The sequence below is a fragment of the Drosophila bipectinata genome, chromosome 3L (assembly GCF_030179905.1).
Source record: "Drosophila bipectinata strain 14024-0381.07 chromosome 3L, DbipHiC1v2, whole genome shotgun sequence".
In the NCBI taxonomy this organism is placed as follows: domain Eukaryota; kingdom Metazoa; phylum Arthropoda; class Insecta; order Diptera; family Drosophilidae; genus Drosophila; species Drosophila bipectinata.
Window position 1 is genome coordinate 9,742,719 of NC_091738.1, and position 26,302 is coordinate 9,769,020.

The window sequence follows — 26,302 nt, forward strand, 5'->3', positions numbered from 1 at the left end:
GCCCAAGCTGGCGATAACGATAACAGTCCCTTTATCGAATAAGTATTCGATAGCTCGGCTTAAAACCTAAAAATATACCACTTACCAGTGTTGGTAAGTGGCAACATATTTATGAAATTGTGTAAAATATTTAAAAAAGTTAGGGTTTTAAAAAAATATATGTTATCGCCAAGCGTTGGCTTTTTTTATGACTATGTGTAGTTTGTTAACGATTTTTATATTTAATTTATGATTTTTTGTATAAATTGGTTAATTGTAGAAGAAATGAAAAGATTTATCGACAAAAGCACTAAAGCATTGTGGGAATTGAGAATGAGATTTATTTGTGTTTTAAGTACGCTTTCAATTTCTATTTTTGTAACATCCACAGCTGGCTGTTCAAAGAAGGCACTCAGGCTTCAAGCATTTCCTGTTGGGTCTAATAAACCGAGCTATAAACTTAAGATTCGAGCCAGGCACAAAGTCGGTAAACCGTTGGACTCAACGAGCAATAAACTTTTGCTTTGGTCGTATTTGGAGCCGGCTATGGATCGTTTCAGCTAAGGCATGTGCGATGTTTGCCAAGCGAAGGAAGAGGCCCAGGTGAGTCAGCCACGAGTCTGGCCGTAATCTTCTGGCTTATTGACAAAGTCCAAAAAAAGAAGAGCGCGTAATCCGGTGGACGGTGGACGACAGACGTGTGGATGTGTTGACTGCGCAAATAAGATGGGAGGAGGGAGGAAAACATTCAAATTTGGACATGACGTTGCCCAAAGAGATAATCACGTATAGCCAGTCAATCCGCAAAAGTAAACATTTGCATATTTCAAATTCTTTTTATTTTTTTTTTGCTTAAACCTTACAGACTAAACATAGTTTGTTTATAGTTAGTCATATTTGCAAATATCGCATACAGGGACTTTTGAATAAATCAAAACAAATTGCATTATGTTCACACGTGATAACATGACGGGGGAAACGGTGAGAGTTATGCTGTTTATGTGTTATTTACAAATTATAATAAATAAATTAAAAATGAATCAGACACGCACACAGCCGCTCAATTTCTCAATCATTACTTCATTCAATCACACCAGGACTACAGAACTACGAATACATTTCTTGTAAAATCACGATTCAGTTGCAGATAAAGATACAATATCTGCGGAACTGGGACTATCGATCTACAGCGAGACGGTGAACTCCTTGCCGGTCTTAAAGTCGACGCACTTGAACTGCGGACAGCACTTGGGGAAGCTCCAGTTGGGGTCACTGGGCAGCTCCTCGCAGCCAGGTGCCTCCACGTAGGGACAGGTCTCGATGCTGATTTCGCGCGCCTCCAGGCTGCAAGTCATCGAGGCGCAGATGCCCTTCGGCTTGTATTCCTTGCCCGGCAGCAAGGCCTTTCTGGTGAACTTGTCGAAGCACTTGCCGGGGTGAGCTGTAAAGGTAGAGAAAAGGCACGATTTAATACACAGTAAAAAATCAGGATATTTGATATAATATTCAAGTTGCTATTTTATGCCATTTTCTCGCAAAATTTATGAAAAATATTTTCTGAGTGCTATGCTGCAAGCGGAAGTGCTGGCAGAGACTTCTTTGTTGCTTCCCCAATGCTGTCGTAGTTACAAAATTTTATTTATGCCTGCTTATGAGGAAGTGGCTATAAATCGTGATTGTGAACCGAGCGAAATTTAAATATGTACTCGCTTTTTGTAGTCTGGCCTGCGCGAGGAAAAGAAACTCTACTTGCTATCCTTGGCAAAAGATTATAAAAATTAAACCTACTTTTCTATATCAATTTAAGATATTTATAGGTAATGGAATATTTTGGTATTCGTTAAACAAGTAAACTCTCGAAAATCCCACACGGGACCTATTTTTGTAACTATTCATGACTTGCAAAAGCGAATAAAACAAAAGACTTAAGGCACGAACTTGACAGTCATTCGACAAGAAAATTGGCACAAAAATGGAGCCGAAGTACTCACCCCACTCTAGAGATATAAATACATCAGAAATAAGAGCTATGAGCAGGCTGAGATTGTGGTTTAAGCCGGGATAGCCATTCGCCATTTATTTTTAAACCCCAAGCACTGAGCCCAACTGACAGATGTGCGATGGAGCGTACTCGTGCTTTTATTTATAACGAACGGCCTGCGGCGAGGAATTGTTGAGTTGTCGGGCTCAAAAATAAATTGCCGAATAGAAAGGTAAGTTTGATTAATGACACTCGCCATTAATTTACCATTCGCATTCGAGGGGACCCGAAGACCCCAAAAGAACCAACATACATTCCGCCCAATTGTGCAATTAATTCGAGTCCCGCGTGAACTCATCGCCTATTTTTAAGCAGTTGGCGCTAATTTCTTATAGATTAGTGAGCCAGTTGCCGAGATGCCAGAAATTCCCAGCCATCCAAAGACGTTGGACGACCTTCACGCATGAATAATTCAGCAGAAGGAAAATATCTGGCGATCTGGCGAGCGCGGGATAATCGATAATTTTTCTAACTTAAATCCGCATAGCGATGCAAATTAGTCGAGCGCTTGAATAATAACCACATCAGCACATTTCTTATGCTAATTTTTGGCGAATGCGAAAAACCCAAAAAATCCAAATTCATATCCATCTCTATTTGTATCTCGATCTGTATCTGTATATTTGTATCTGATGCTGAATCTGCTACACAACCAAAAAGGGGGCCAATAACATGACAAATTTCGTCTGATTTCAGACATTTGTTGTTTTCGTTTCTGTTTCTGTTTCGTTTTTGCTTTTTGCGTTGTTTGAATTCAATTCATTGATTTCTTTTGTTTATATTATTATTTCGTATTGTTTTTGTTGACGTCAACGAAAGCTGCCAAAATATCACACAAAAAATCAATCTATAAATCAGATGACCAGAAACGTAATCATTTGACGTCAAAGTTCTGCATGTTCCAAAAATCTACTACTTTGGATTAAAGAAAATCTCACACAGTATGAGCTAATGTGAGGCCTCGAAAAAATCATTGTCTAAATCGTAAATCAATCACGAAATACGCTGACTCTATCAATGCTTTGTTTTGTTTTTTATTTTCATTGTTTTTCATGGTTGGCAAAGGTCGTCAATTAATTGGAAACTTAATTAGAAAATTCCAATAAAAAAATGTTTAAACTAATGGAATTTTTCATTCATTTAAGAATAAAATGGCAACAAAAATGGCATATTTAATATAGCCTCCTAACTTGAATTTGATGGTTTTAAAATACTAACCAGGATGAAAGATGGCAGGCTGACTATAAACCGCTGCATCCACAACGCAGGAGAAAATGGCAACAAGCGCGATGGCGGCACAAACTTTATCCACTTGCATTTTGTATAGTTTCTTTAGATAGTTTTTCCGTTAATAATTATTTGCAGATTTTTGCCAAAAACACTCTCGTATTTTTCTTCACTGGCGAATTCACGCGATTGTCTTGATTTTAGTAGCTTTTAGCTTATTTTCAGAGCTGTTTACGGGCTGAGTTTCAGTCACCAACTGAGGCTTCCACAGAGGAGCACCCATATTTAAGTCAAAACGAAATCGAGAAACCGCGAGAGGCATATCATATTCTCCCGCCGAGACTCTCATGATTTGGGAAGACGAAGCACATGGTTTCTTTTTGGTCTTGGTGGGGCTTGGGATATTCCGGAGTCGACCGATCGCCATAAATCTCACGGTCCCCTGCGGCCCTCGCCTTTGCCTGTGAAGCTATTCAGATATTTTGGATTCAGATATTTGGAGCGCTATCTTCATGAATTGGCGAAATGCTTTTACCCCTCCAGTTCGATGGACGGCCATTGTTCTGCATTATTTTGCAGTTTTGCGTAATTAATTACACGGCCTCCTCAAATGGCTCGAATAATGGGCCGGGTACCTGGGAGTGCCTAGCCATCGTCGGAATGTTAGGTCGCCCACCCCTGATCTTCATAAATGGTATTCCCTGAGAGCCCATTTAGGCCATTTAGCAGGCGCATCCAATGGCCTGCTAACCGAGCGAATCTCGGCTAAAAGATCGCCCCTAATTTGGTTGCAACAACGCCCAGGTAGGAGCGGTGCTTTGAAGATGGCTAAAGTGCTCGTCATACAATTGAGTTCCTAAAATGGCACGGCCGATGTCTCACTCTGAAAAGTATATGAGTTCAAAGAACAAATTAAATATTATGGGAAAAAATAGGTAATTGTGTGGGAAAGTATAAAGAACTCAAAGTTTATACATTTCCCAAGCAAAAATATTAGAATTAGTATCCAAAAGAGCTCTAAAGTCTATAGAATTTTTAAAAAATGATGAAAAACCCGTACTTAATAAGATCTTGCATTATTTAAAATCAACACTTGAAATAAACGTCTGAGAATTGTTTACCAGAAAACCATTTCATTTTGAAATAAGACTCTGTTCAATAAACATTTGCCAACAAATGTGCTTAATAAAAAACTCGTAAAAGTTTTGGTGTCAACAGCATTTTACCTGAATTCTGAATGTTTGATACCGATATCGCCATCTGGATTATTTAGTGCTACACTGAAACAAATCCTGAATTAGTAAACTGACTGTGAAGGTTGATGAACCTGGTGTGGCATGAAATTTTAAATTACTGCTCGCTGTGCTTATTATCCCATTTGGCTGACGCCAACTTGTCGCCGTCCGCCACCTTTTGGCCAACAGAAGGCGTAACGCTTAATGAAAACTAGTCGCTTCCCGACTTTTTAGTGTTTTTATTACAGGCCGGGTTCCAGTGGACACTGCTGGCAATAAGTTTACTTACAAGACCATATAACTTTGTGAGAATTTTTGTACAAACATTACACTATTTTCTTGGAAATTTTTCAACCACTTTAAAGTTAAGACAACATGGCGTATGTGTGTTATATTTAATAAATGTATATACTCCCTAATATACCTCTTAGATTCACCCTATCTCCCACCATATTCCCAATTGTATTCAAGCTGTTTTCAAGCCAACATTTTTGATTAAGGCACCGTTGTTTATGTTTGCTGCTGCTGTCGGGGATGGGATCTTGGCCTACTCGTTTAACCCGTTTCCATTTTCATTTCCACAAGCAAGCCTTGATACGCATGTCGCACTTGCCGAGGAGCAATCTGAATCGCAATCTCTGAGGCTCGACAGTGTGACGTCAATTTGTTGTTTTGTTTGCCGGGGTTTGAGATCCGAGATTCGAGATCGGCGGCGTACGCTGGAATTTATTAATTATGGCCGGACTGGCAGGCATTCCTCCTGGCTTTATTTTCTGACACAGGGCTCTCGAATCTCGCAATCTCGAACTATGCTAAAAATTCCACTCGTAGCGACCGATTTGCGGTTGATTTATTGTTTATTCATTTTCATTTTATTGTAACTTCTTTTTGGCCTACGTGCCAACTCCACAAAACCCTACAACCTGTAGTTCTGGCTACCATTCTTGATGGCTTGTGACTAAGGCTACAGACAAATTGATAAATATTTATGTGCCTTAGTTTTGTTGTTTTGACGCCGCGCATAATTAGTAATTAATATGGACAGTCAGATCCCCATACCACCCTCCTTCGCCCAGCAGCTCACACGGTAGCGAGCAGGTAATTTCTGCCTTCAGCCAATAAACGATCAATTTATGAAAAATTAATTGTTGATTAATTGCCGCTCGGGTGTGATGCATTATGGATGAGCAGGAGGCCCTCGGACCAGGCCATGCCCTCGCCTCGACATTCACTTTGCTGGCTCTGGCTCCGACTTGGCGGACCTTAAATGGTTGTAATGGAACATGGTTACCATTGACTATTAAAAATAGTTTTAGGCACAGCACTACAAATATTGGTACACGTGTTTTGGATTTAATAAATGACAAGCTATAATTTTTACAGATGCTACTAAACGGTAGACATATTTTAATTGAACTTATTCTTGGAAAAATACGTATATGGTATAACTCAAATATTGGTAAACAATTTCTAACAACGGCGTTTTCGTGAACGAGGCGGTGGTGTAACAGAGTCATCAGAGTCGCTATCCTCGAAATCATTTTCAGCATCCATAAGTCTCTTTTTGGAATATGCATTGTCTTTTTCGAATTCTTCTTCCATAAACTCGGTCATCTCATCCATATGAGTGGAGGTAAAGTAGTGTTTGTTATACTCCTTGACGAATCCTAGACGAATCGACGCACTTAATACGTTCCTCAGCCTCTGCGTGGACTCTTGAAAGACCTTGCCGCTCTTCGGTTTAAAGTTGAACGCCTTTACAAGGGTCTCAAATGTGACCGGCTCGTTGATCGACTGCATCTTCATTATCAGTTGCTTACCGTTTATTTTGGACTCCATTTTTCAGTCTTGAAAAGCAAAAATATATTTATTGAATTAAATATATTAACTTTTAACTATTATTTTAACTTACCAAAATAATAGACAACAAAATATATATTAACTTGAATTTTATGTACTTCTCGTTCGAAGTATCTGAAGCAATTGAAATGTCCCCCTACGATTCGTATACAGCTGTAAAAATTAAAACTCAAAGGCTACTAAGTTTAAAATTGGGACAGTAATTTTACAACTTACATTTTTTTATTCAAATAAAGGCAAATTTCCAATTTATCCATTTTCCATTAATTTAATCACATGCCAGCTCATTTCCAGCCTCTTTTGCATAGTTCTGAGAGGGCATTATAATAAATGAATTTATGGTACGAGTATATTAGATCGTTATATTCATATACCATAAAAACTGTCAGATTCTCGGAATTTACTGTGGCGACTTGGAGACGCGACGAACGTCCAAAATTCCTGCATAATAAGCAAAGATTTGGCGTCAAGTTGGACTCCGATCGGGAAATAGAATCGATTCGGACTTTGGGGGACCGGGTTTTGGGACCGGTCGACAGTAGCGACGATGGTGTGTAATAAAATCTTCACGCCAAGCAACCGATCAAAAAAAATAAATGAAAATAAAATAAATAGTAAACATCATAGCGTTCCCCATCACCCATCGGTGATTAGCACATGGAGCTCGAATAACTTGATGGATAGTTGGCAATTTCTTTGGCGCCAGACAGTGGCAGCGGATTTGGCTTCTGCTCGCAGGCGGATTTTGAAGGCGGATGATCTGGGGTTTTTACTCCCAAACGGTAAACAAAAGGCAGCATGTTAAATATGCAAATTTGCCACAAATTAATTTATCGAGTCTGCAGCTTAGACGGGATTAAAGAAATTTCACTCCCTTTTCCCTCGCTCGCCCACGATTCTGGGGAATACCTGATTGAGCCATTAGCTGATTGATTTGGGATAACTTTTGGCCAAATAGGGGCTGGCCAACGCCTCCCAAAGTTCCATCAAATGAAAGTGTACAGTAGTTTAAATACTTTTCCAGACATTGTGTTATTTATTTTACTCATTTAATAGAATTTTTATGAAACAGTATTTTAAATTTTCGAACTTGTTTCTATTTTTCATAACCAGAATGAAATTCAATTTTCAGCTCAGCCATTAACTTTGATTTGAAAATTAATTTAAATCGTTTTTTATGGTTTTAAATCAGGCGTATCTCTGTTGATGCTTAAACTTTTTTTAATTTTGTAGTTTTCATGGTACTTCTTCTAAAAACAAATGCCATAAAAGCCATAAGGAAGCATATCCGACCGATTTAATTATAGGTTAACCAAGTTAATTGGATCTACCAAACTTGTGCATAGAATGCGACTTTATTCTAATTAATTTTAAGACTATTTCACATCACTAAAGGGTCACTTGTGACGAATTAAAAACGCTTACACGTGCTGAGAAGTCACAGTCTGTAAAGGAAAGCTTGTCGGATTACATTTCAAATATATTGGGTTGAACAAATGTAATCATATATGGCTACGGCTTATTTTGGGGAATTTCCGCATGCCACTCATGTGACTAACAAGCCACCCTGATCGATCCAAAAAAAATAACTGATATAACGCCATATGTGTTAAACCCAAAAATAAAATTGAAAATTCAATATCTATGCCATGTCTGCGACTGGCACGCGATTACCTACTTAATATTCGATTTTCAAGTCTGATTATAATCTATTAAACATAATATAGTGGGAAAAAGTACTCCCTAGACTGAACCTTTTAGATTTTTACAATCTTAAATGTACATTTATAAGTTTATAGCCCATAATGTTTTTTTCCCAATGGAGCAGGGCGCATTTCGGCAATCGCTTGATTTAATCCGCTAATTCGTTTTGGCCACAGAAGCTGAAACGGTCAATTTAGGCGCACGCCTCCGCATTCCGGATTTATGATCCGGCGTAGAACTGAAACGTAAACGCTTCGATGGCAAAAATCACTTAGCTGGGAAACCAAACAAAGTGAAATAAACTGTTAAATGGTTATATTACATTTTTGCGGCAGCGACCAACAATAGGATCGAGAGATTGAATTGATTTGCCAAATTCTTTGTCAGACGTCTCCATCTCTCCCCCTTTGTTTTGCCTATTTGCGGGTTAAACCCACTGGATCAGGTCGATCTGCCGGCATTAAACTGGTCCAGAGTCCGGCGACCGTCTGACGCCGTCGACTTTCACGATCCGGTTCGGAGCGGTGCCAAGTGACGTGAATAATACATAGAAAAATCGTAGTAAGATCTGCCGATTTTTTTGGTTAGCCCAAAACAACTTTTAATTATGCGAATTTGCCAGTGAAACAAACAAAACAAAAGCAAACGAAAACAAAAATAAACAAAAAACAAAATACGAAATACCAGCTAAGGTCGAAGCAGAAGAACCTGCACCACCACCATCGATTTCCAGATGGACTACGGGGCCAGGGCTATACCATGACTAGGAATTCCCAGATTGTTGTTTTTTAATTTGTGTTGTTTTCGAAGCCGAATAAAATATTCATTTTAAGTTGGGCTTTTTGGCGCAGTTTTTTGGTCCACTTTTAAAACGATTTGTTTTGATGTTGCTTGACCGTTATCAAAGCTATCTATCAAATAAAAACGCTAATAGGTTACGTTACTGTTATTAATTATTTATTAAAAGAGCATAATGTTCAACAAAATTAAACATCAATGTAATTTATATACAAACTTATAGATAAAATATGACAGTAAAAATATAAAAAAAGGCTTGTTTAAAATAAGCCTATTGTAAATATTTTTCAAAAAATAATCATAACACCAAAAATATTCCTCCATTTTCTATTTTTTGAAAAAGCTCCGCAATGACAAGTGTTGGAAAGCACTCTATTTGATATGACCGATACGCACTGTACCGTAGCAGCTGGGAAACAGCTGATAGCCGTACGCTTTATAGCACTAGAAAGCTTGTCCAGGTGAAAACAGCGTTGCGTGATTTTTCCGTAATATTTCGTCAAATTTCCCGGCTGCAAATGCATTTAAAAACGTAAGGCTACGGACTGACTTGCAGAGGGTTGAAACCTATTGCCTAGCGAGAAATAGGTTAAGAGGCGAGTGGAATTTAATTCGCAATTCGGACATCAACAGGTGCGGTCAGTAACCATGGCCGAGGTTAAGGACTGGAGGCCGTTTGTTTACGGCGGAGTGGCATCAATCACGGCGGAATTCGGTAAGGGGATAGGGGCCCACTGCGACAGCGTCGCCAGATAGCTCTAATCGGCGATCGAATCTTTGTAAACATATTGTTTATTATAGGCACTTTTCCCATCGACACAACGAAGACGCGCCTCCAAATTCAAGGTCAGAAAATTGATCAAACATTCTCGCAGCTGAGGTATCGCGGAATGACGGACGCCTTTGTGAAAATATCTCGTGAAGAGGGATTACGCGCCCTGTATTCCGGGTAAGAATTTGGTATATCTTCAGTCATTCGCATTCACGTTGCCAAAGCATGGGCTCATCATGAAATTCTTATCTTACTCAGTCTGGGAAACGTGCCAGTCACATGTTCATTCGCTGGGGAGCATAATTAAAAAAACAATACAGTCAGGCTTCCATAAATAAAATAAAGAAATTACCAAAATATACTCCAAGGTTTATGAGGACCATTAGCTTTATTTTGACATCAAAATATATAGTATTTTAATTCTCAAATCTAAGAGTTTATTGCCGTTTCGACTTATGGAACTTTGACTGTACAAACAGACATCCATTGATAATGCTTACTCATGGCAAGCCAAAAATAAAACCCTGGATGGCGGCGCTTTTAATCAGACGTTTGGTCAGCAAACTTTGCCCGCCCGCTAACCCATTAGACTTTGTCTCTGATAATACTGATAATAAGGCATCCATATACCTCCCACAGCATTTGGCCAGCTGTTCTGCGTCAGGCCACCTACGGCACGATTAAGTTTGGAACCTACTACACCCTTAAGAAACTGGCCAACGAGCGGGGTCTTCTCATCAACGAGGATGGCAGCGAGCGCGTTTGGAGCAATATTATGTGCGCTGCGGCAGCTGGAGCCATCTCCTCTGCGATTGCCAATCCCACAGACGTACTGAAAGTGCGGATGCAAGTGCACGGGAAAGGCCAGCATAAGAGTCTATTAGGCTGTTTTGGCGAGATTTACAGGTACGAGGGTATCAGAGGGTTGTGGCGTGGCGTCGGTCCCACCGCCCAGCGAGCAGTGGTCATTGCCTCCGTGGAGCTTCCTGTCTACGATTTTTGCAAGCTGCAGCTGATGAACGCGTTCGGCGATCACGTGGCGAATCATTTCATGTAAGTTCCATGCCGGCCTACAATCAAGATACGAGTAATTTCATGGTTTTTTTTGTTTAAATTGTAGCTCAAGCTTTATTGCTAGCCTGGGTAGCGCAATTGCCTCGACCCCCATCGACGTTATTCGGGTGAGTAGAATTAGAGGAAATCTCTACTATTCCGGACTAATCAAAGTTTACGTCACTGCAGACTCGTCTGATGAACCAACGGCACGTGAGCATGGACATGAACGGAGTGGTCACGGCGGCAGCTACTCCTAAGCTGTATAATGGCAGCCTCGACTGCGCCGTTCAGACTATAAGGAACGAGGGACTCTTTGCCCTTTACAAAGGATTCATACCCACGTGGGTGAGGATGGGACCCTGGAACATAATATTCTTCATTACCTATGAACAACTCAAGAAGTACTAGCAGCGGCGAGTGGAACGCCGAGGAAATCCAAGTACAAGATGTATTCTAGCATTCAAACCAAATAGATCTGCGCTGCGGCCATATCTGGCGTAACCATTGGATCCTATATGACGCAGAGGCCTCACTGCAGTCTGCCTCATAATGCGGCTATTCAATAGCCCGAAACCTGGTCCAGTGCCATTATGCCCTAGGCATCAGGGACAACCATTGATCACACTTCAGTTGATGAAGTATTCAAGTATTTGCTTTATCGGCGAATTTTCATCCCTTAGTATACTATTTTTCTTGCGAATTCTTTTCGCCCCTTTGGGGGGCCACCATCTAAGTATATTGCATTTTTCCTAAGCTTTTAATTTAATTACTTAATGAATTAGTTCACGATTAAATATTTATGTGAGTTTGTATCATACGAGGATTTGGTCAGTTCCAAGCATGTGCAACATTGCTGTAAATATATGCATTTAGAAATGTGTGCACTGATTTTACCAAATACAGAATGTACAAATATGCAAAATTTATTAATAAAATGTTTGTTGGAAATCTCAAAAACGTGTTTTTATATTCTAAACTTTACAATCTAGAGATGGTAAAATTGAATTATGAAAATAGTCGTATATGGAGGATTGTTAACCGGAATAAGATGGGGAGAGTGACTAAAACATTTACATCATAATAAATTATTATATTATTATATGGATTCTCGGAAATGTAGAGCTAATTTTGTAGTCCAGGTAAGAAATTTAAACATTAGTGCTAGATGAAGTCTTAGAATTTTATAGAAATACAATTTTTGAGGTTAGGCTTTTAGAGTTGCCACCTGTAGTCCTAAAATGAAGGACCTAAATGATTGGCAGAAATAATCGAAAGTTCACAGCTCCTATCACCACTGCATATCGTTTTCTGTCAGTCTATACTTATAGTTATTTGTCAGAAACCTTTTCATTAAAACGTAGACCGTAGAAAAAGTAGTTGTTAAAATGAATAACTCAACTCGTCAGAAATTTATAGATGGAAAATTTTTAAAACAATATAATTCGGCACCTGATTTTGGAAGTAAGGCTGAAATGTCTTCCAGCGAGTCGAATGATAGTTCGCCGCCCCCGGAGCTGAAGAACCCCTTTACTGTGACTTCCGAGGAACTGATGGAGCGAAAATCTCTTGTGTTGTGGCGTCGTCCCATAGCGACATTGAAATACGGAGCATTGGAGGCCGCTCAGTGGCTCCTTTCCTTTGCTATGAAGTTGGTCAATCGATGGCTGCTGGGCAGTCTACTGTTCTTTAGCATCCTGTATTTTCTGCCAGGACCACACGAAAGTGTCGTTCGATACTGTGAGAAGAATATGGCCTTTACCATCTACTGGCTGGGCCTGGGAGTACTCTCATCCGTCGGCTTCGGCTCTGGTCTGCACACATTCCTCCTCTATCTGGGACCCCACATAGCCTCCGTAACCATGGCCGCCTACGAGTGTCAGACCTTGGATTTTCCGATGCCACCTTACCCGGAAAAGAAGATCTGCCCGTCAGGGACCTATACTCGTATGCTGCCAAGTGTTTGGAGCATACTGAGCAAGGTCAGGCCCGAGTCCTTTTTGTGGGGCTTGGGAACGGCTCTGGGCGAGTTGCCGCCATATTTTATGGCCCGCAGCGCCCGACTATCCGGCCAGGAGTTGGAAGATGAGGAAGAGGTTGGAGTGACAGAAAGGCCAACTTTTGTGGACAACGCAAAAGTGTTCATGGAGCGAGTTGTGCGGCGCATTGGCTTTATGGGGATTCTACTGTGTGCCAGTGTCCCAAATCCCTTGTTCGACCTGGCCGGCATCACCTGCGGTCACTTTCTGGTGCCATTCTGGAAGTTTTTCGGAGCCACCATTATTGGCAAGGCTTTCGTAAAGGCTACATTCCAGCAGCTGTTTGTGATTGTGGCTTTCAGCGAGGATCTGGTCAACAAGCTGGTGGCCGGCCTAGGAGGGTTGCCCTGGATCGGTAAACCAATACAGGGAATTATCAAGGATGTCCTCAAAAGTACCAAAAAGCAAATGCACAGCCCCAGCAAATCCGATGTCGTATTGAGCTTTAGTATCGTTGTACGAGCCTTCGAACTGTGTGCCTTCCTCATGGTGGCCGCTTTTGTGGTGTCCTTGATAAACTCCCTGGCCCAAATAAACTTGAAGCGTCGTCAGGATAAGGAGCGAGAGATGAAGTACATGGAGCTGCTTCTGTCTGCAGACGATAAGGAAAAGGAGTTCTCCGTGTAAAAGAAGAGCAAACATTACGGAATCAATATATTTTTTAGTTCCGCAATGGATTATTTGAATTCGGATTTCCTAATTAATTTTAATGAGCAGCTTTCCATGTTCGATACTTCTTCAGATTCCTTATGGATCTTTTCTATTAGATCTTTTTTATGAATCTTGAATATTGTTAAAAAATTAAAAGCATACCACCATCTTGGCTTCCCACTGCCCTAATTAAAAATGTAATCGTAACGTTTTATATTCTTTATTTTATTATAATTAGTTTCATTGGATTTGGGTTCTGTTTTTTTTGCATTATTGTTGTTCGTGTTCCGTTTTTATGTCGATCTGTGTGGATTTTTGTGAGTTCATTGCCATCGTAATTATTATCATTGTACAAGTACATTTATATTCAACAGCAATTTAACACAAAGCTAAGCATTACTTTACGCGATCCCCTAGTTTAAGGTTTTAGGTTTATTCCTTCGGTTTTGGATTAGTATGTCTCAGTGTTATTTTGTTTGGGTTTTGTTGGGATGTGTGTGTGTGGCACATCATATTTAAAATTTCCATTATTTTGAGTTTAATTTTCAAACAAGGTTTGCTAAATGAAATAAGGATATAAATCCAGGGATACTCCCTAGAGGAGTACCATTCCAAGGTCGTTGCTATGGCCACAATTTCTTCTAACATTTTTTGCACTACGATTTTACTGTTTCATGGCTCCTTTTTTTGGGGGTTTCGACCTAGTCGATCTAAAAATACCTTTCAAACCCATAGTTTTCAATCGAGGGCTTTGTGTTTTCTAAACCCAAAATATAGGGGCTTCCATTCACATTTGAAATCTGATTATTATTTTGTTTCTGGAGATGCTGCAGTTAACTCAAGAGAGGATGGTAAGCACGGGAGGCTTTATCAGAATATTTTGTTGCTATTATTAAGTACATACACACATGTACCATACAAATATATATATATATATATAATATATATAATAATTAGAGTTAGACTATTTGCGGCAAAGTCTTTTTGAGAATTAGAGACTGTAGAAGGTAAAAAAATTAACCTTAACACATTGTAACACTTACACTCGGAAACGAAAAGCTCTCCCCACCCACTATTCCATATCCATATCCATATTCATATCCTTAAATCATCCTCTGGTACAAAACAACTGGGAAAGCAGGATCGATTTTAGTTCCCATGCCGATTGAATTGTATTTAGATATATATATATATTTATATGTATATTTTAACTACAATCATATACGACACCGTACTGAACGATAACGATATGATCTAACCGATTTTCACCAGTGGGGGAGTAGGCATGCGATTATGTGTACAATTACGATTAAATATTACAATACAATCTTGCCTAAACTTTTTACTTGACGCATAATTTTCAGTATTCAATATTCCTGTATTGCATAAATTAGCTTTGTGGTTATTCGGTTCATTTTTGTTTTCTTTGTTTAGTATCATTTATTATCGTCGTGGTTTTTTTGGTTTAAGTAATTAAGTTTAATTTGTTGCCGTGTGTGAGAGTGGTTGTTGGCCAAAATCACACAAAACATACGTATATCTAATCAATGTGTTATTGTGGCTGGTCTTCGCCATTCACTTCTAAAATTTGACGCCTAATACAATTTACTTATAATTTTCGGTTAAAAATTCAATTTATCATACCATTTTCCTATAATTTACGATATAGTATAAGACGCTTGTTGTTTTACAAATCAAAGGAGGTCGAAAGAAGGTCAAATAGAGGGGATTACTTTCAGCAGAAATTATGGCTAGTAGAGTTTTGAAAATTTAGTTAACGGGCGGGGCATATGTAGGGGAGATTTTATTACCACTAAGTACAAAACTAATTTAATTTGACTTAATCGCATTGATCGGGCTGAACACATGCTCAGTGCTCTTTATTTTTGCACTTAATTTTCATATTCATATTTTATATAGTATTTAGTTTATAATTTCTGGCTTAGCAAACAAACAGTTTTGAGTTTTAGTTTATTTTTAGTTATCTGGGAAAAAGAAATTAGAGAACTAACCGGGTCTATGGAAGTATTTTGAAAGACAATTTCATATTTTTGGTTTTAGCAGCTTCTTACTATAAGTATTATTATTTAGATTCGCATCTGTATTTTTGTAGTATGTACGATATATTTAAAAAAATATTAACGGCGGGAAGTACTACAATCGTTTCGAAGCATTTTTTAGTTTTTGTTTTCTCAAGTATATAATGTTTCCTTACAAACATCGTCGTCCATATATGTATATATGATCGTTATCAATCGATTTTGTAGCAAAATGTTTCAACTTTTTTCTTTTTCATTTTTAATGTATTTTTAATTTGTTAATTTTGTGTAGAATTTTTTGGTTGATTGTAGAAATTTGTATTCGGACACATATTTTCTGTAGGTTAAAATGTACGCCACGTCCCATTATCAATTTAGTCGTATCAAAAGCAAAAAGTATCTCACTGTATTGTCCTTAATGTCTCAGAATATTTCCATTTTCGGTTTTCTTTGATGAGGAATGAGTCTCCTGGCTAGTCCCTGGATGGATGATCCATCCGATTCATCAGGCAAATGCAGACTTCCAACTGGACAATGGGAAGTGGGAGGTGGAATTGTATAGAGGTGACAGTAACTTTAGAATGACATTTTGGTAATATTTTTGTTGGTTTTTTTGGTTTTTTGTTCTATGTTAGTATATTGTCGACTACTTATGTACATCCCTTGTTTTGGTTGATCTTCTTGTGTCCATTTCGTGATTCAGATTAGAATTCAGCTTAATTTTCATTATTTTGTTGGTAAAATTTGTTAAGATTCGGAAGTTTTATATTAATGACATTATTCGGTTAATCATCGTTTGTTGAGCTTTAATACTTTTTACGGTTTCGGTTCACAATTCATTTAAATGCTTACGATTGTTTCTTTCAAATGTTAGTTGTTAGTTGACTATCTTTGAATCGTTATACAATAATTTTGGGGATATTGATCGCAACCCGCAATGCAAACTAAGTATTATTTCATCGAGGAGCATTAATTGAACTCTAATTGCTTTCTAAATTACCCTAAATAAATGCCAAAAATTAAGAAATTAGGGGAGGTGACTCTTGCCTACTGTTTTGGGTTTTAAAAGGGGAAGGTTTGTTGTTAGCCAGCTTGCTGTATTAATCAGTTAAATTATATATTTATAAACTATTTACAAGTGCATTGGTTATCCGACAGAACTGGCACATTCTGCCCAATGCCTTCGAGATTCTGCTTGGGTACGAGGAGAAATCTCTATATAATACACCCTGCGCGGTGATGTCCACACTAATTGTTGTTAAATATAGTCATACAGTCCTGAAATTAAATATTATTATGAATATTTATATTTGATTATTTTTAGCACAGTCTTACTTCATTTAATGCTCTGCAAATATCCATAAATTTACTTTATAAAGTACAGATTATTGTGCTCAAGTCAAGTCGGTTCTTTCACAGTGATCCCCCATAGCCTAGACGAACCATTCGTCCTTCTGCGCAGCGCCGGCGGCGTTGGCATTGTTGGGGTGTCCTCCGGCTCCGGCGAGATTCGTCTGACTGAGCCCGGCGGAGTTTTGCGAAAGATCTTGACCTAATTGACGGAATTTGCCAAGCACCAAATGGGACGGACTTTGGTGGCCATCTTCAAGAAGTTGTGTGGAGTGCGGTGGTACCCGGATGGTCCCGCAGGGTGATGCCAGTTTCCCGACGTCGGCAGTTGTGTGTGCTCTCGCGTCAGTGTCCCGCCGACACTGATGCCATGGTAGTGCAGATGTTTCGACGAACCATTCGTATCGGCATTGTGGTGTACTATAATTGATTAAAATCGGTTTAGACTTTACTTTCTTTGGAGGTTAGATCAAGCTACTTACACTGGAGTGAGGTGTTCTGGTTGGTGGCATTCTCGTCCTGACGACGGCACACGCAAATGGCCACCGCCACGATGAGAGCACTCAGGACAAGCAGGACACCAACGACAATCAGGACGAACCAGGTCATGTCCATGCCAAAGACAGTGCTACTTGCATCACCTAAAAGAAAAATATTCGTAAGAATTAAGGTATAAATTCTAGAAATGTAACACCTACTCTGGCATAGATTTGGGACCAGTTCGTCAGAGTTATCACCACAATGGTTGACGCCGTCGCACAGCAGGTCCGGATGGATACAGAACTCGCGGGTGGCACAGGAAAAGTCCTTGCAGGTGTGCTCTGTAAGTGAAATTAGCTTGTAATGGGGATCTGGTGACAGACATTCGGGGACTCTGCACTTACTGGGATCCTTCACCGACGTAATCACCAACTTGAAACCGTTCGCATCCGTTCCCCAGCCGTCGGTCACGTACTTCAGAGTCACGAAGTTCGTGCGCGTCAGGAGCGCGTTGACGGTGTTCTTTGTGTTCCGACAGGAGATGTCAATCTGGAAGTTAAATAACCACAAATTAGTATTTCCCCATCAATTACGCTAACGAGGATTCAATTTTTTAAATCGGATTACAGCACGAAATAAGTAATTAATTTCCCTTTATTGACTGCCCAGCTAAATTATAGCCCCAATTCCTTAAAAATAATATAAAAATTGTGCTTAATGAGGCGTAATTATAGCGCCTGCCACTGAGCCGAAAACAATACTGCCACACACCGTGCCACACACAAGTTGCAAATTAAATCTAGGAAATTGAGGCCCCTTCCTGGGCGTGGCGGAGACCGAGACGTGGCATTTCACTTTGATGGATGAGAGTGGAAAGTACAAAAGAAGCTTTACGTGGCAAAGCCAAAGGGCTGAGTGGCAATTTTTCGCATTTCGCATTTCAGCTGGGACCCATCAATGAATTGGCAACCAACCCGCTTAAACTGAAGAGCTCTGATTCTGTGGTTAATTTCACATCAACATATGTATGTACCATGTACATACTGTTTAAACAGACTCATCTCAGGTAACACGGCGGGACCGTCAGGTAAGAGGCGATTCACTGGGTCATCCCTGATCCCCAATCCCATGGGACAGTCTGGGCGCACCCGCATGCAAATGTGCAACAGCCTGGATGGCGTAATGGAAATTAAAGCCTATTTGCATCCCTGAAAATACAAAGGCAGCCCAAAAGTAACTATACCATATTTAAAATGGGTTCTGTTTTATAATTTGCGGCTTTTTGAAAGAGAACTTTTAAAGTATTAACTGGATACTAGGACAGTGCAATACAACTTATTTAATTTCTTAAATATAATAGATTCTATTAATATTCTTTTATTTGAATATATATTTCCTGATTTACTTATTTACAATTTCCCTGTTTTTGTTTACAATTATTCCCTCTATTGATGTCATGTGTGAAAAAAAACTGATGTATTCATAATTGAATTTTGCATTTAATTTGCAGAATATGGTGAACTTTTTCCACTGTCGTCTGATGGTTTGGTCACGTTATCGTCATACTCATCACCGCCTTTGCCACTGCCACCGACGTCGGCGCCGATGCCGTTGCCGTTGCCACAAAGTGCAAAATGATGATGATGTCTACACCTCCGCCACATCCTCCTCATCCGAGCCCGCTCCTTTGGCACGTGTATGCGTCACGTCGCCCGCTTCATCACCCAAACTGGAGTCCCGGCTCCACCTTCGCTCTCCCACAGCCCCCCCGGCTGTGTAAATTTGTAATGTTGTTGGTTTTGGCTCATGAAAGTTCCACTGGGGGTTCATCAACGTCCTCCCAGAGACCAGACGCCCTGCCATCCCATCGCCAACCTCCCCAAGCTGTGTGCGTGTCATCGTTGTAGGCTTTTGCTGTGGCTGCCGCCTCATATGTGTGGTTGTAAGTGTGTGTCTGCGCCTTCGACGTGCCGCGCTTTGTGGCATATATATTTTAATTTTGTTGCAGCCCCAAAATGCAAACTTTTCCCGGCATCGCTTTGTGTGCAGCCTGTCAGTCCGAAGTCTATGTGAGCTGGAAAATTTTAATTTTGGATTTTTGCGGCTAAAAAACATCCAAACTCCAGCCCAAAGCCCCGCCCACTCACTTTACTGCAGTGACAACTTCTTTTGCGACGAAACTATTTACATACATTCGTAAAATGGTATTTTTCTTTTTTTATTAAATTTTCCTTTTTTCAAGCCTTGGTGTTGTGGTGGCCACTTGAAACTGAAGTCAGATTCATAAATCCTGCCGCAGAAAGTGTTTTTGAAACTTACAAAGCTGCTTAGGTGGCAAATACCGCAAGTCGACTTTTGCATCTTCAAATATGCACAGAGAGAGTCTCGAAAGGATCTCGGAAAGGACTGCAAAACAAGTCACTCGACCAAATATATATATATCCGCTAAGATGCTTATAGAAATCATGTCGATGTCAACTAAATAACTGAGATGAAAGCTTCTTAGGCTTTTGGAGTTTCTACTCAAAAGTAACTTTTGAGGAATAGAAAGGAATATCCTACTGACTCTAATATATCAAAATTTGTTAGCCATATTAATTAAATTATTCTTCTTAAGCCAAAAGTCATAGCATCCCAATTAAAACAAATTTATTTTCTTGCCACTATTAAATGATCCACAAATTACAGCTTCCGGCGGGCGATGAGTGCGTCTTAATGTGACGGGCGGAGGTGCTACCTCTGATGTCTGAAATAAGTGGATTCCGGTGATTCAGTGCCTCATCCATTCCCGTTTTTTGAGGGCGTACGTGCGTTCTGGCCTTGTTTGATTTAAAGGTTGTGGGCCAGGCTAGAGGCCACAGGCTACTGGACCAGGGCCACCCTCTACTGTTTCAAGGGCCATTGAATGATGGCGCCTGTTGAGCTTGGCTGTTGTCCTTGTTTTGGTCCTTAATATCGCCATCGTCGACGCTGATTTGGCAGAACGTCGATTTTACGATACTTTCGCTTTTATGGCCCTTTCAGTCACCTCCCAACTTATTTACGATGTTGAGGGGTCCTGCTCCCTTTTCGGCTAATAAATGTCATTCGACTTCGCATCTCCTGTACGAAGGACCTCTCATAATTATGGTTAATTTTCCTGCCATCGATATTGACGTGACTGCTTGGAAAAAAAAGAATCTCTCTTTGTCTTCTCCGAGAAATGCAAAAACCAAGCCAATGACTTCTTTACGAGCTCATTTTAGGTGCAATTTCGACTCGGTCGGCGGCTCGAGGCTCCTGTTCTTGCGCACAGGTCCTGGGAACGAAGTGGCTATAACTTGGCTTTCATTTCAGCAGTTTGGAACTGCAATTCCAGCGTTTTAATGGCCATACTTTGAATTTAGATGGGGTCAAAGTTATATTAACTTTGTAATGATGTGAAGTTTGGCATGTATGTGGGTACTTTTTTTTCAAGAAAAAGTCTTACGTTTTATTGAATATGTGCAACGTTGCGTATACGTAATAAGTCTGAGAATATCTATTTCTTAAATATTTTTTTAAAGATAGATATAAACATATCATATCTAGTGGTTTTGACCACTTCCATAGCTATTTTAAATTTAAGAATTTAAGTTCTTCAAAAAAATCTAAACCAGCCCAACTGTCTCTTCCACTCAAAAGTCGGACGCTTTGATTTTCCCAGGAAGATGTCAGAACTTTGGCAGTGGCCCAGTGTCATAGCCTCCGCACAAGAGGCACCACTAGAACCGCCACCGCACCACTATCATCCCTACAACAACAACTAAAACTAACACCACTAAGGAGGAATTGGGTCGCGCCACACAGGCGACAGAAAGCGGCTAAAACATTTTTGTTTTCAGCTTTGGCACATTCAGTTTCAAGGTTTACCCTGGAGAGGGAGAGTGAATAGTTGGCGGGGATGGGGGACTGCCTTGGCTGGCATTTTTCTAATTTTCTAGTTGAACATTTTTTATGCATATTTTTTTAGTGGCACTGTCGCTATTCCTGTCTCTGTCGCTGTGCCGCTTCCTTTGGCAAATAAAGGATTTGGCTTATGCGCGCTCTATTTGTGGCCACTTTCCTTGGCTCACATAGCAGACCGCATTAAATAATGTAGTATGGGAGTGGGGTTGGGAGTAGGTGGGGTTTTATTTGGGGGTGGTCGAATGAAAAATGGAAATTGTTGCTGATAAAATCACAGTAAGAGTGAGCGAGGAGGCTATCAGGAGAAGAAGCTGCAACAGAAGCTGCTGGGAAAACTGGCAAACTGGCAACTGGCAACTGGCAGCTGGCGTCGCATTGCAGCCGCAGTGGCAACCGCCGCCCACAGAATCCACCAACCCACCAGACCACCAGCCCATAGCCACCACCCACCTGCCACACGACATCCTTGCTGGCTGTCATCATTGCAAATGTTGCAGCGACAAAATTATGCCTGCATGTGTGTGCGGAGTATGTGGAGCATCCCATGTTGGCTGAACGGAAGCCCCACAGGGATTGAACCTAAAATGTCAGAAGCATCAACGTGATCTGGATAATGCGGTAGCTGCGGCAGTCACTACCACCACTCCACCCTCTTACTGCCAACAAATTGTGGTGCAGTCGCATCGCCAAAAGCACCCAGTGAACCACCCACCCGCCTTCGAGTGTCGCAAACTAAGCAATGATTGGCCTTAACTATCGACATGTGATGCTAGTGGATATTTGCATACGAGGATATATGTGAGGATGTAAGGATGTGTCTCGTCATCGGATTCCTTAAACGTTACTTAACCGGGATACAGCTCCAGGGATGTGGCATGTAATCGATAGGGGAATGTACATATATGCCACTGGGTCTGCCACTGATTCCCCAGTATTAAGATTTTTCCTTACAGGAGTGTAAAGGGAATTGTGGCAATAAAAGGACTCATATATGTCCCTTAAAAACACTGACTCATTAATGTATCATTACATTACTGCATAAATAAATGGAATAGAAATTAAATGTGTTTTTATTTTTTGCCTTAGTGTATATCGGAATATTAGACTGGAGGCTCATTTTTTGGTCCGTACGCTGGCAAATGTTTCCGTAAGGAAGGTATGCAAATAAATGAATATGTACATTGATGTCCTGGCCCCCATCTGGGACAAATTAAATATACATTAGCCCACACCGCAGGTCCAACTTATCAGTGGGTTTCAATGGCTAAACAAATAAAGCAAAAATCTATAAATAAATATTTATATTTTTGTCGAACTGATATTTTATTTTTTTGTGAATATTGAATGGCTTTATTTGATTACGAAAATGGAGAAGAAACATCACTTAATTCACTTAGCATTGCATATACGTACATACATATATGTGTGCACATTTGCATACATATCATTCTGCCATGAGTGATTCTAATTTGAATTGCCCGTTTCACAGTTCACTTCGTAATAATTCAATCTACTGTATAGCAATATCCTCGATACTCCCAGATACAGATACAGTGCACACACATATTCTGAATGCACATAATTACACTTCTGTGGACTTGCCCCACCCACCCATCCATCTATCCAAGCATCCACTCACGCACCAAGAACTCTTGCTGGGAATCCTCCAGGAGATAGAGTTGCAATTTAATTGTTCACACGGAGTTGGTTAAGTCACTCACGTGATTAGCTATTTCCAATGATTCAGTATAAGCTGATGCACTGAGAAAATTAAAAACAAAATTAAAAAGAATATAAAGGATAATGGAAGTTTCTAATAAAAAGTTTCACTTACAACCCATCTACTTGAGCAAACTCTTTTTCCTTTTAAAAATTAACTTCAAACTCAAACTTCTTAAACTTCACCTTTTTTTCTTAAGTGAAGCCCCCGTTGGCTTCTTGGTTATGGAATCCATTGAACCAGTTTCCCGCTGGCATTTCGATTTGCATATGCAAATCAGCTATCTGGCTTATAAAAATGTGTGGCACGTATCTCTCCCACGGGCGTGTTTTGTATTCACCCAAGACAGATTTCAATGCGCCGGAGCCTCTGCCATAATTACTGGAAGGGATTTCCCTTCAATCAGGTGGACTCACCTTGGGCGTGGAGACGGCATGGGCTCCGTCGTAGACCAGCAGGTGATCGTTGCAGTCCAGTTGCAGCATATCGAAGCGCAGCATAAAGCGCTGCAGCACCGAGTGCGTCTGGAAGGTGATGATGCAGTCCAGGTTGCGTTCGTTCTGGGACCAGAGCACGGCGCCGTCGATCTTCCGGTACAGCTGCTGCAGGAAGTGGTTCTTGCACAGCGATTGCATGTAGTCTGGAAAATAAATAATAGTAATTAGATTTATTTACATTTAATTTTTTGTAAAAGTTTCTATAGGGAAATCCCTTAAAATTTGTGAGAAATGCACGGAAGGGGATTATGATCCACAATGAAGGCCATATCTTTGCCAATAATCATCCGATTCTTAAGCGGAATACCTTAAACGATTTCTAGACCTATTCTCCACAAATCTGCATAAAAATCTGGCTACAAAATATTTTTTAGATTTTTGGACAAATTTTCCGGAGGGTTCCCTTCAAAATGTGGGAAAATGCGTGAATGGCGATTATGGCCCCCAGCGAAGACCATATCTTTGCCAATAATCATCCGATTCTTGAGCGGAATACCTTAAACGATTGGTAGATATATTCTCCACAAATCTGCATCAAAATTTAGGAACCAAATATTTTTTAGATTTTTGGTCAAATTTTCTGGAGGGTCCCCTTCAAAATTTTTAAGATAGCACGGGGGGAGACTTTGGTCCCGTCAATTTGCTTTAAAATACAGAAGCCCAATAAGGCGTACAACACAGGCCATATCTTCTTCAATATTGAAACGAATTTGAAGCGGTTTCTGTAATCCAGTTTTATTTCTCCATCTTAATAAATCAAAGTCTATGTACACATTCTCTATATCCCACATAGCGTAACAATAGAAACCGCCATATAACCGCAAGGGTATATGAACTTATTCATCTCCCGAAGTTAGCATTCCGGTCTTGTTTTTTTTTTAATATTTCCGTAACCGATATAAGTGTATATGTGTGTATACCTATAGTAAGCCAGGAACTCCTTCTCCTCTTTCTCGCCCCTCCCGAACACGTCTGTGTGGACGTCTCCGTTGGCAACTTCCTTTTGGCTTAATGGCGTTGCGGCGTCTCGTGCGCTGCGCCGGAAAATGTGCACTTAAATTTTAATGGAAGGATGAAAAATTCATTTACGCTTCGCTTCGCGTATTACTTGCACATGTTTCCCTGCTCACTAGTTGCGTTTATTATGCCTTTCCCGACTGCAGTTTGGCAACTAGCAGCTGAAAACTGAATTTGCATAATACTCGGAGTACCAAGTAGCTGATCACAAATTCAACACACACGTTAATACCTAATCTACTCGTAAGCCCGATAAAAGAATATGTTTTGCTAAATGGCCATAACTGAGCTTGGTTAAAGTTAAGTGTAAAATTAATAAATTCAAGTATATTAGTTTTTGCTTTGGGGCTAGAAGTTGAAAGCCATATAAAGCCAATTTTGTATTACGTATGCGTTATATTAAGTATACGCACTGTTTTCTATTTCGACTTTGCCTTTTTAAGCCTTACTTTTTACTAAACATTTTTCTCTAAGTGAACTGTTTTTGTGACAAGTTTGAATAGTCCAGGGGGATAGCTTCTGTGCCAACTTTTCGAATTCCCCAGCTCAATCAAAACGACCTCAACGAACTCACAACGAAGGCAGCTGCCAGCGGGAAGCGGCAATGTGAGAATAATATCGCATTATTTAAGCAACTTTTAATTAGTTTTGATGGCGAAAACTATAGCGCTTAAGTGCCAAATGCATTAACATAAAACGATAGTCATTTCCAGCAAAAGTGGACATCGGGGGCATGCAAATGAGCTTTCCATAAAGGCAACGCATGCCAATGGCAGGACAAGGGCCAGGAATTTTCCTACTTTTTTTTTTTGTAATGAAACAAAAGAATGTACTGATGGTGGGCAGAGGGAGAGGTTCTTTAAGACCCATGTCTCTCTAAGCTCCACTCTGAGCTTATGTGCGCCTGATTTCAGGCAATTTCCTGCCTAGAAACCGCTTCCGTTCCCGCCGCACTAATTCAATTTCGCCCCCAAATAAAACGCACACGAAAAGATGACGCCGCATCCTGGCGAACTCCTGACGAGATGAGGCTGGGCTGGGACTGGACTGGGATGTTGGGGGTGGTGGCGACGCCCAAGGAATTTACTACAAATTCGTTTTACGCCCTGAACACATCCGGAGAAGGACTGGGTATCGGGCTAAAAGAGCCATCATGCGAGATTCTGGGAGCTGCTCCCAGTAGCAAATGCCTCATTTTCGGTCACAAATGTTGTCGTCGACGACGCGTTGCCGACTTCAAAATTGAATTCACAATTTGGATTGAATTGCCAGACAGGGTTTGGGCTGCCCTTTTGTTTTAGAACCCAACTTTTCAATGCAGAGAGAGAAATTATGAAACTATACAGGTGAGAAACTTTATTTCAAAAAGAATGTCCGAATGTTTTTAAAAATTTCCCAAAAAAGAACTAGTAAGTTGAATAATTTTATTATTACATTTATTCTTTAATCATTTAAGTAGAAATCAGTAAATTACTATTTTGGATTCTTTATCATTTCATCGTAACAAGCTGAAATAATAATTAAAATAAATTATAAATCCCAATCATTTACATTTTCGACTTACGGGCATGCTTTGCGGTCTCAAAAACTGACTTACAAGCTCTTGATTTAATTTCATTTCCACATTCTAAAAAACGTATGATTTCAGGCTTCAAAAGTGGTTAAAACTTTCTTATTAGACTTACTTGACATAAGATTTTTAATAATCACTTTACAATGTTCACTCTGGGAAGCTATTAATGGCAAAAGCACAGAAATCACCACAAATAATACGATAAAATACTTCATGATGGTTAAGAACTGTTTTAATTTGTAAAATATATTTTAAAACGTATCTCACTTTTATACAGTGAAAACTTAATGTTTAATATCATGGTTTAATTTGTTTCGTTTGTGAAATTTGCTTTGGAATT

The 26,302-nt window shown here is 39.9% G+C and overlaps 5 protein-coding genes and 1 long non-coding RNA gene across 13 annotated transcripts in view; 2 read left to right on the forward strand and 4 right to left on the reverse strand.

Annotated features, from left to right (window-relative positions):
• The first annotated feature begins 356 nt into the window (after window positions 1–356).
• Bmcp (uncoupling protein Bmcp mitochondrial) lies at window positions 357–11,629 on the forward strand. Of its 2 annotated transcripts, none has more exons than XM_070280247.1 (6): window positions 357–582; window positions 9,188–9,559; window positions 9,646–9,793; window positions 10,256–10,669; window positions 10,737–10,797; window positions 10,859–11,629. In XM_070280247.1, the coding sequence occupies exons 2-6, from the start codon at window positions 9,493–9,495 to the stop codon at window positions 11,078–11,080; spliced, it is 912 nt and encodes a 303-aa protein (XP_070136348.1). In that variant the 5' UTR covers window positions 357–582; window positions 9,188–9,492; the 3' UTR covers window positions 11,081–11,629. The 2 variants fall into 2 exon arrangements, with proteins under 2 accessions (XP_070136348.1, XP_017095275.1); XM_017239786.3 differs by lacking the exon at window positions 357–582 and having other exon boundaries at window positions 9,188–9,376; window positions 9,478–9,559.
• Window positions 796–3,507, reverse strand: LOC108124169 (uncharacterized). The gene is made up of 2 exons (XM_017239731.3): window positions 3,239–3,507; window positions 796–1,420 (listed from the first exon to the last, which is right to left on the reverse strand). The coding sequence occupies exons 1-2, from the start codon at window positions 3,336–3,338 to the stop codon at window positions 1,164–1,166; spliced, it is 357 nt and encodes a 118-aa protein (XP_017095220.2). The 5' UTR covers window positions 3,339–3,507; the 3' UTR covers window positions 796–1,163.
• On the reverse strand, window positions 5,854–8,745 carry LOC108124199 (uncharacterized). Of its 4 annotated transcripts, none has more exons than XR_011442868.1 (5): window positions 8,731–8,745; window positions 6,717–6,906; window positions 6,559–6,652; window positions 6,395–6,495; window positions 5,854–6,329 (listed from the first exon to the last, which is right to left on the reverse strand). XR_011442868.1 is itself a non-coding variant. In XM_017239787.3 (2 exons), exon 2 carries the CDS (start codon window positions 6,319–6,321, stop codon window positions 5,953–5,955), a length of 369 nt encoding a protein of 122 aa, XP_017095276.2. In that variant the 5' UTR covers window positions 6,322–6,329; window positions 6,395–6,501; the 3' UTR covers window positions 5,854–5,952. The 4 variants fall into 4 exon arrangements, 1 of the variants encoding a protein (XP_017095276.2); XR_011442867.1 differs by lacking the exon at window positions 8,731–8,745 and adding an exon at window positions 7,768–7,782; XR_011442866.1 differs by lacking the exon at window positions 8,731–8,745 and adding an exon at window positions 7,252–7,266.
• A 373-nt stretch (window positions 11,630–12,002) lies between the features above and the next one.
• On the forward strand, window positions 12,003–13,571 carry LOC108124182 (vacuole membrane protein 1). The gene has a single exon (XM_017239755.3). The coding sequence runs from the start codon at window positions 12,058–12,060 to the stop codon at window positions 13,333–13,335; it is 1,278 nt and encodes a 425-aa protein (XP_017095244.2). The 5' UTR covers window positions 12,003–12,057; the 3' UTR covers window positions 13,336–13,571.
• loaf (lost and found) overlaps window positions 12,948–26,302 on the reverse strand; it is a 31,874-nt gene continuing 18,519 nt past the window's right edge. Inside the window, exons 1-8 of one of the 4 annotated variants that reach the window (XR_011442565.1) lie at window positions 24,481–24,498; window positions 24,293–24,406; window positions 23,292–23,515; window positions 17,633–17,777; window positions 17,447–17,569; window positions 17,233–17,389; window positions 16,734–17,168; window positions 12,948–16,676 (exon numbers count right to left, since the gene is read on the reverse strand). Coding sequence is in view for 2 of the 4 variants with exons in the window: in XM_017239757.3 (XP_017095246.2) it covers window positions 16,951–17,168; window positions 17,231–17,389; window positions 17,447–17,569; window positions 17,633–17,777; window positions 23,292–23,515 (869 nt within the window). In the remaining 2 variants the exon portion in view is untranslated. Of the gene's footprint in view, window positions 16,677–16,733; window positions 17,169–17,230; window positions 17,390–17,446; window positions 17,570–17,632; window positions 17,778–23,291; window positions 23,516–24,292; window positions 24,407–24,480; window positions 24,499–26,302 lie in introns of those variants that run through there. The other 3 variants (XR_011442564.1, XM_017239757.3, XM_070279291.1) reach the window with 3 other exon arrangements.
• LOC138926189 (uncharacterized) lies at window positions 25,809–26,223 on the reverse strand. The gene is made up of 3 exons (XR_011442569.1): window positions 26,075–26,223; window positions 25,954–26,016; window positions 25,809–25,897 (listed from the first exon to the last, which is right to left on the reverse strand). It is a non-coding gene; the product is annotated as an uncharacterized lncRNA (long non-coding RNA).